The 10374-nt window shown below is 32.8% G+C and overlaps 1 protein-coding gene across 1 annotated transcript in view; it reads left to right on the forward strand.

Annotated features, from left to right (window-relative positions):
- LOC111043695 (alkaline phosphatase) overlaps nt 1-6569 on the forward strand; it is a 356072-nt gene extending 349503 nt beyond the window's left edge. Inside the window, exon 10 of the mRNA XM_039434462.1 lies at nt 6112-6569. Coding sequence (XP_039290396.1) covers nt 6112-6285 — 174 coding nt within the window. The 3' untranslated portion in view covers nt 6286-6569. The remainder of the gene's footprint in view (nt 1-6111) is intronic.
- Nucleotides 6570-10374: the final 3805 nt, after the last annotated feature.

A 10374-nucleotide genomic window follows, 5' to 3' on the forward strand; every position in this document is an offset into this window, starting at 1 on the left:
TTCTAAATAGCAATATCAACTGTCTTATACTGCTGGAGGTGAAGACTAATGGCATATTTTTGTGTAGTTGAGAAGTTGCTATTGTGGTAATTATACATAATAAATAAAAATACCAAGAAAATTGTCAAAAATCACAGATTTATTGATAGAAAGACCGGTTTCGGTTGTTACACCATTGTCAATCTCAGATAATGAGAGTTTATCAGAGATTGACAATGGTGTAACAACCGAAACCGGTCTTTCTAACTACGGTATCAATAAATCTGTGGTTTTTGACAATTTCTTAGTATTTTTATTTAACTACTGGCATAATTGAAATATTTGTTCTCTAGTAGGAGTAAGAATTTATTTACTGTTTCTAATTCCCAAGCCGATCAGCATTTAAAATGGAATCTCATTATATAAACAATAGTCTCTTATTATCTCTTATCCCTATTCAAGGAACGCAGCCTTCTTACCGTACTGCTCCTGCTGATGTATTAGAACTGGCTCTTTTTGTTTTTAGAAATAAGAAACTTTTTGGGGAAGGACAGGTATTTTTAGAGGTCTTATCTATCCAAACCATAGATTCACTTCAATCGAGAAAGGTCGAGAGAGGGGATGAAAATTTCACTGCTTTGCCACAGATAATCCAAGAAAAAGCTACTCCATTGTGAATGATTTCAACTTTAATATGTCTAATTTGTCTGTGTTGTATGCTGATGATACGACTCTCCTCTGCTCGGAGAGTAATCATCTCTCAGTGGATTCTTGTTTGGCACATTCACTTGAACAAGCTAAAGCCTGGTATAAGGCCAACTCTCTGGTTGCAAATGAAAGTAAAACTGAAAATATAATGTTTACACTGAACCCTGCAGTTAATATAGATGCTTCACGTTTGAATCCTGTTAAGCTTTTATGAATATACTTAGACAGTAAGTTATGTTGGGAAACACATATTGATAATCTCTGTAAAAAACTTTCAAGAGTAATTTTCATCTTGAGGAATTGAAAAACTGTGTGAATAATGCGGTATTAGTCACAACATATTTTGTCCTTCTCCATGTTAATTTATGCTATGGTGCACGTCTGTGGGGTAGTTCCAGTGCTGCAAAAAAAGCTTTCATTTGGCAAAAACGAGCTATTATAACAATTTGTGATATAAAAAACTATTTATCCGCAGAACTTATTTTACAAATTGAAAAATGACATTGGCATGTATCTTCATTTTCCAAAACTTATGTAACATTTATGTTGAGGAAAATTTTAATCAGTTCACTTCCAATGATACTGTTCATACATTTCATACGAGACATAGATATGAGTTGGTAACACCGAGTGTTAGACTGAGCAAAACATTGAAAAGCCACAGTTACCTACTATGTAGATTGCATAACAAGCTGCCTTTATCCATTAGGTTGTTGCCGCTGAACATTTCTAAAAGAACTATTGCCGGATGGCTTGAGATTAGAGGATTTTACTCAACAGATAGAGTATCTAAATTGTAATGATTTTATATATGTGACAAATTGACTCAATTATTTAAAAAATGAAAATATTGTTAAACTGACGATACCTATTGTAAACTTGTTTTATTTTATGGCAAATAAAGATCTTGTATTCTAGTATCGTTTCAAAGATAGCCTGAAATATATTCTCTTGGCCCTTACAATCACCAAATGGAGACTGGCAAAAATTTTGTGAGCTGCTCCACACACTTTTGGAAATTACAACCGCTCGTTTCACAAATGTTATAGTAGTAGGAGATTTCAATACCGATTTTGCCAGGCAGGATAAAATGACAGAGGATATTAGAGATATTATTAATATGAATAATTTAGAAATTAAGGTCCACGAATATACAAGAGTAACTCGAACTTCACAGACAATTATTGATAATATCCTCACAAATATAGAAGGTTGTAATGTCAGGTTAGGTAGCTCAGATCTATCAGATCATAACTATCAAATTTTAGATGTTAAGTTGCAGGGCCAGAATCCAAGCAGAAAAAAAACTTTTGTGAAAGAAATTCAGCAATATGAGCTAGGAAATATAAATTGTTTGAAGCAGGAACTGCTTCAAGAAAATTGGAGTAGTGTTTATAACAGTTGTAACCTAAATTACAAATATAAGCAATTCATTGATACCGGTACTCTAAGATTTCACATTAGTGTATGCTGTCCAATAAAAAAAGTCAAAGTAAAAAGTAAATTGGACAAAGTAGATGAATGGATAACTGAAGATATTCTTACTCAAAGAAATATTGTTAGGGAAGCCTATGAGGAATTTAAATTAGTGAGGGATGTTCCGAGTGAAGTCAAATACAAATGTCTAAAGAAAAACTATGCAAAAGAAGTGAGGAAAGCTAAGTGTAAGAAAACAGCTGAAATAACAACTAGTACCAATTTTAACTCTGCTGTTTGGGAGGTAATTAATAGAAATAGGAGAGCAGCTCAAAAAGATACAGTTACTAATGTCCCTAGGATAATCGATGAACATGGAAATTATATGGATGATAGTATAGACATTTGTAACTTTTTCAATAAGTATTATCAACAGGTTGCATATAATCTCCAAAAGTCACTGAACACTAATACTTGTAATACAACTACATTAAATGCTGAGCCAATTGAAAAGGTATTTAAATTTCATCCATTATCAAGAGATGAGTTGTCAAGAATAATAAAAAATTTGAATAACAAAAAAACAGTAGGATTGGATGGGGTCTCAAGCAAAATTTTAAAAGAATGTGAAAATGAATTACTGGACCCTTTATTGCATCTCCTTAATACTTCACTAGAGCAGGGTATTTTCCCTGATGATCTGAAACAAGGAAAAATTTTGCCAATTTTCAAGAGCGGTGATTCTGAAAGAGTTGAAAATTATAGACCCATTAGTATTCTAAATGTAATAAGTAAAATTTTTGAAAGAGTAGTTTTAAATAGGCTATTGATGCACCTGGAAGAAATTAATTTCATATGTGATGAACAGCATGGGTTCCAGAAAGGGAAATCTACTAAGACTGCAATAGTATCCCTTGTTGAAAGACTAATAGATATAATAGATTCAGGTGAGAAGGCAGCCGCAATATTTCTTGATTTATCCAAAGCTTTTGATTGTGTGAACCATAGAATATTATTGGAAATACTAAAAACTGTAGGTGTGAATGGTATAGAACTAAAATGGTTTGAATCATATCTCATAGGTAGAAACCAGTGTGTTGAGCTTACCAAGGTGGATGGGAATGAAATAGTAAAAATTAAATCTCAAAAACTGGAGGTCCAGGCTGGAGTACCTCAAGGCTCAATTCTGGGTCCCTTACTGTTTCTGTTGTATGTGAACCAATTACCAAAAGAGTTAAAAGATCACAGAGCTCTGTTGTTTGCTGATGACACATCGCTTATCTTTAACAATTATTTATTAGATAGTCTAGAAATAAATGCTTTTACTGGAGTACAGTCAATTGTCCAATTCTTGAAGCAAAGGCAATTAAGAATAAATAGTAAGAAATGTCAATTCCTACAATTCAAAAGTAAATATAATTCAGTAGAGGATAGAGAAAAAAATGTGTTTGTAGAGGAAAATGAATTAGACCAAGAAGAGAAAGTAGCATTCTTGGGAATTTTTTGGACAGGAAATTAACATGGCATCCTTACATTGAGAGGATATGTAATAAGATATCATCTGGGGTATTTGTCCTGCGGCAGCTTGCTAGGCTGAATGATAAAAAACTACTGTTAACTGCTTACCATGGACTTATACTATCTCATATTAGGTATGCTATTTTAGTATGGGGTAATTCATCTCAACAAAATATGGACAGGGTGTTTAAGATTCAAAAGAAGGCACTCAGATGTATAGAGAAAGTGAATAGGTTAGACTCTTGTAGGCCTTTATTTAAAAAGCTTGGTATATTAACTGTGCCATCTTTGTATGTATATGAAGTTGTAATGCATGTGAAAACGAGTGGTGTGATCCAGAATTCAGATGTTCATGAGTATAATACGCGAAACAGAGCAGATTATCATATAATGGGTCACAATAGTAGGTTATTTGAACAAAAACCAGATTATATTGGTAGGAAATTTTATAACAAGCTACCTCAAATCTTGAAAAGTAATGATGATTTGAAGATTTTCAAAAAACAAATTAAAAAATATTTAGTTGATAGAGCTTTTTATAGTGTACAAGAATTCCTTTCAAACCTAAACTAGGTTGAACTACTTAGTGTTAGAATTATTATGTAATAACATGACTTGTCTTATACTCCATGACTGGAGTCTTTAGGACGTAATCTTAAAAAAAAAAAAAAAAAAATTGATAATTTTTTTGAAAAAACCTCCACTGTAATTTAAGGCCATACATGTTCTGATATGGAAATAAAAAATTAAAAACTAATTATTCCCCTTTTTTTAAATTGCTTACTTACGATTGTTTAATAAGCAAATTTAGGTACTTGATAATGGAATCATGTCGTAAGTAAACAACTTTAAAAAGGTTTTTTTACAAAAACAACTTTTTATTTGTTATTTCCATTCAAGAATAGCCCTAACGGAAAAAGACAATGTTCTGATATCGTATGTATCATAATACATCACTAGAGCTTTGCTCTATCAATTGATTTAATAAAAATAAATAAGTCAAAAGTAACACAACTGCTATTAACTGTTAATTAATCTTGACAATGATGAATAGTTCCGAAAGTTGCATATAGTGACAGTGAACAGTGAGAATTAATTCACATGAGCTCTAATGGTATTATATTCATTCATATACTCTCGGCCAGGCTGATTGGAATAGTTCATATAGAACTAGTGGGTATTCTACTATGTGTTGGTTCACTGTTTACTGTCACTGTTTTGTGCGAATCTAGCTGCCAAGTCGAACTTTAGTCACAATACTTTGGTAGAAAATCACAACTTTTTTATCCGAGAGAGTAAAAATTTACTATAATCTCACAGTACTGAGAATAAGTAGACTACCGTAGGCTATACCCTATTTCAATAACATGGAATGCATAATTATTTATAATTAAGTGCTCCTGTTTATACTGTGATTTTCAAAACTTAAGAATTTCTAATTGGAATACATTGTATTCCCTATCTTATATGTGCTACACTAATTTATGGGTGATAAAAGTTATAATAAATATGAGCCAGCGTTGCAAGTAAGTAGAATGGCCGCAACGATGGTACGGTATAGAGGATAGTAGGCCTATATTCCTATGCAGGTACCATCCTTTGAATGACAGTAGCTCAAATTATAGGTTTTCTATACTACTTCTTTCAAAACGATAATAATATAACCAAGTTCTATCATCTGTGGTTGTTGGTTATGTTTGGAGCAAAGGATCACTATGAAAAAAGTTGAACATTTTCTTGAATAAATGTGCGAGTATGTCAAGGGAAAATGTTATATACCGGTACATCACTGAACAAATTTAATTTCTCAAAACCTAAATATCATCATGGAATGAATTTACAGAAGTAGGCCTACATAATTTTCCAAGTTTTATTTGAGCTATGAGATCTATATAATGTGATCAAACATGCTAGAGATAGCATGCTTTGTAGAATGTATTAATAAAACAATACGATTAAAAGTTAAACTATTTATTGAGACCTAATTTCTCCATATGAATACGAAATAATTTGTTGGATAAAGATTCAGCATAATATGCTGAAACGTATTACTATACTATTGAATAGTAGGATATTTAAAAAAATTAAGATTATTTCAAAAGAGTATCTCGTTATTACAAAAATGACCGTGAATGAACCATCTAGAAACTGGTAGGCACAAATATAGGAGAGAAATGGAGTTACAGGCAGCCAACTTGCTATCACGACTTGTCATGTACGGGCAGGTAAAAACATACCTCCAGTAAAATTTCTTCTCTACTATTCTCTGTGAGCCACTTTAGTTATGCATTTTTGCCCCCAAATGAAAGTTGAATGAGTTTTCAAGCAAATCAGTTCAATCAATGATTGCCAATTAATAAACTATTGGAAATATTCAGACATTTTGCACATCTAGAATAATGTATCGAATGGCATCGTGTACCAGTACAATAAATGAGACTCCGATCTCAATTTTTTCAATCTATAAATTTGCTACTTGTTTTGTTACAGAACTGTATCGAAGACCCAAGAAGAGAGAGAACGCGACAGAGGGGGGCAGGCGCCGGGGTGGTCCTGGCAAGCAGTGTCATGTCGGATGACACCACACCCAGCTGCACACATATCACCTTATCCAACTTCTGCACAATATCAATGGTCTACATTCTATGGTTTGCTGTCACGTAGGAATAGGTACTTCATACCCCAATCTTTCATACCATAAAAGACAAACTTTGTACAATGCTCTTAAGCCATTATTTTCAAAGAGAACCGCTCATTTCATGCAGGTGGTTTTCAAACTGAACGGTGTTTTTGAGAATAAAAAGTGAAAATATATATTTTCCATACTGTGATTGCAGAGTTAGTGTGTAATGGTTAAATATTTATGGATACTGTATCGAATATGCTGAGTGCATGTATGGATGTGATATGAATGTTCATTGTAAATAGACGTGATGATTCTTTCGAATATATTAATTTATTTTATAGCCCGTAACCCCTAGTATACAATTATTATCTTAATTATATTTAAATCGTCAATTTGAGATCCAACATCAGTATTTAGCAACATCAAAATCAGTCATTTTTTGTCAAATTTGGCAGTGTACTTTGATATAATGTTAAAATCAATTATTTTCAGAAACAATAGAAGTTAAGCTTCATTCACAAGGATTCTTGAAAAATGTAACCTAATCTGTATGGTAACGTCACAAGACCCCCAGGTTGAAATATCAAACTTGAGTTTATGTCATCAATGTTTATGTCATCTACTGGAAAATGTGAACTTTTCACTTATGTTGTTTCTCGAATAACCGGTAAAATATTCATTTTTCTAAGGATATTTGTATAGAATGCTTGATTAACTATTGAAAGAAGCAATGGAGAATATAAGATAAAAACCAAGAACAATAGAATAGTAAGACCTTGAGTGGAGACGTGAATACCTGATAGCAATTTAATGATAAGATAAGATAGGTACTTGATGACATAAGATAATAGAAGAAAATAATGCAGAGAGAAAATTATACTAATCTTTTAATGGGATGTGATGCACTCTTATTCTTTGCTACAAACCAATCAAAGTTTTACACTGTTTCTAGTATTGATAAATGACCCTGACGATCATATGGTTCCTCTCTGATGTTTGTGGATGATACATCTCTACTGTCGTCGGGTGTGAGAAAAAAAGGATGTGAGAACCATGATAACAAGCAGCGGCCACTGCAAACTCATCTTTGCTAGCCTCATTATTAGCCTCACGCACAGGTATTGCCTAATGTTAGTGGCGATAAAGCATTAGCTAAAGCCATATCGGATTTAAGTGAAAAAAATGACATTAAATATGAAAACATTGAATCCTCAATCTCGAATTTGGAGTCAGAAATTACCGCTTACCGTGCTGAACTGAATACCGTTAAAAGTGAGTGTGAAAAGGTTAAAAAATACTGTGAGCTCATCCTAACTGAAAATTCAATCTTGAAGAAACAACTTGGACAGATACAACAATACACTAGATTAACTAACATCGAGATCTCTGGAGTGCCGAAAACTAAAGAAGAGAATGTTTATTATATTGTTAAAAAACTTTCAGAAATTTTAAAAGTGCGTTTCGACCCTTCCGTTTCTATAGGTCATAGACTTCCGAAATCAAAAGACGCTCCCCATCCATCAGTATTGGTTAAATTCATTTCAAGAAAAGTTCGTGATGAATGGTTGGACTCTGCTCGTAAACTCAAAGTAATCCAGGCTAACTTACTTCATGAATCATTTAAGGATTGAAGAGTCTACATAAATGAACACCTCACCGTCGATAGTAAAATTCTGCTTGGGAAAGTCAGGAGTTATGTAAAACAAAAGAAACTGGCGTTTGCATGGGTTCGAGACGGAAAAATATTCATCAGAAAAACTTGCAACGGCCCTATTAGAAAAATACTGGATACAGCAGACCTGGACAAGGATTGGTGAAGTGGACTCATTGATTAAACAGTAAGCTGAGGAGAACTCTTATATAAAATACATATTTATATATATATTTTTTTTTCTATATCCTGAGGAACTCTTCTACAAAAAGGACTACAAACACAAACTCATTTTTATTTTTTTTATTCCTCAAGCGAGGATCGAAGTTGAATTCTCTTATTATTTTGTTTTTCTTTCTTGAATTTCCCGCATAGTGAACTTATAGTTCATGTATACGGTTTTTTCTCAACAATATAATTATTATTTATTTAATTTTCAGTCAATGGTTTATTTAATTTTTGGAATTAAGTAAGCAATGAAATTTTTGTTCCAAAGTAGATTATTCAATTGAAATTTTTGTTCCAAAAGTTATTCATTTATTTTTATTTTTTCTTCCACGATATTGTAATAAATTAATTAATCAAGGAAATTGCAGGATGACATAATTTTCCTCCTATTTTATCTATCATTATGCACAGTTGATTATAAAAATTGATTTATAATATCGTTGGGAACTAGGCTATTTTAAACGCGTGAAATATCATTCATATTATTACTACATATTAATGTAAACCTAAATATTTAACTCCAACTACATTGTTGAAATTACGCGAATCAATGAAACCACAAACTTGATGCTTGATTTGTTTGTGCAATGAACGACTGTATAATTTACATTTTAAACGGTACTAGCGAATACAAGCTATGAACGTTCTAGATGATTTAACTTATTTTAGGCATGTTGTAATGTATTCGATGATTGTTGTTTGTATGGTTATTTCCTAAGAGTGAATGAGTTGAATGGTTTTAGTATATTACACATGAATATTAGAAGTTACAATAAAAACCACGAACAATTTTTTATTTTTCTTGATAGATAGCTTTCAAATTTGATGTTCTCGTGCTGACCGAGACATGGATGTGTGGGGATGATTATGTGAATTGTTTGAATGGATATTTGGCATATCAAACTACTAATAAATACAACCAAAACGATGGTATAATAGTATACGTAAATTCAGAGCTGTCTTCATCGTGTAATGAGATGGAAGTTGGGGGGCTGCGTTCTCTCAACTTGAAGTGCGATAAAGAAAACCAATGCTATAATTTACTTTGTGTTTATCGCTGTCACGATGTTGACATGGCCGGGTTTATCGATGGATTGGAGGAAAGATACAATCGTACTGATAATAATAATAGGATAGAGGTAATTGTCGATGACATCAACTGTGATATTCTCAATGAACAAAAGCAGCCTAAGCAACAGGTATCTTGACGTGCTTTATGAAGCCTGCTTTGCTTGCTGCATTGATTCTCCAACTAGGAAAACTCATTTTTCTTCTTCATGTATAGATCATTTATTTGTTAGACACCCAGATACTAATTCTCTTTCTCCAGCAGTACTGAAAACCGATATCACGGATCACTACGCAATATGCATCACCATAAAACATAATATAATATAAATAACAATAGCTCTCATATTCAAAGCTCCAAATTCAAGAAAATTGATAATGAAAAATTCTTTAAACTTTTGACCGAACAGTCATGGGATGAAGTTATCTCTTCACAGGATCCTAATTTTTGTGCTGAGAAATTCATGGAGCTTATAGCTCTTCTCCATCAGACCTGCTCTACAACTATAAATAGAGGTAATAATAGTAAAAAATTAAAGCCATGAGTTAAATGGGCTTATCAGATCCATCGAAAAAAGAAATAGATTGAGCAGATTAATTAAAAGTCAGCCCTTCAACCCCAATCTCATTCATCAATATAATGAGTATTGCAGAATGTTGAGTAAATTGTTAAAAAAAATAATATTTCACAAGGAAACTATTAGATTCAACAAATAGCCCCAAAAATTTTTGGAGAACAATCAACGAGATATCATGGTCAAGCAACAAAACTGCTTCTTTCTTTTAGCGACAACAATCCCAAGTCTACGTTGGATATAGCAAATGAATTTAACGTTTACTTTTCTAATGTTGGAGCCAGGCTAGCTGATGAGATTAAGCAAAGAGACCAGAGACAGAGCTTCAGTCCAGCCTGTCTGTCCTCCTGTCCAACAATTCGTCTTAAGAGAAGTGTCAGAGCAGGAGGTTATAGACAGTGTGTGGCGGAAATGCGCGGAGGTTCTGAAATGAAATGAAATGAAATGAAAATACTCTTTATTAGGCGGAGTTAGGACTAGAAAGTCCTTTCTACCACTCAACCTGCTCCTGGCTACGATGATATATCGGGTTATTTGTTGAAAAATGGCATGGATTTTATTACTATTCCACTCTGTCATATTTTTATGTCATATTAAGAGAGCGT

This window comes from Nilaparvata lugens, chromosome 8, assembly GCF_014356525.2.
Source record: "Nilaparvata lugens isolate BPH chromosome 8, ASM1435652v1, whole genome shotgun sequence".
NCBI classification, from domain to species: domain Eukaryota; kingdom Metazoa; phylum Arthropoda; class Insecta; order Hemiptera; family Delphacidae; genus Nilaparvata; species Nilaparvata lugens.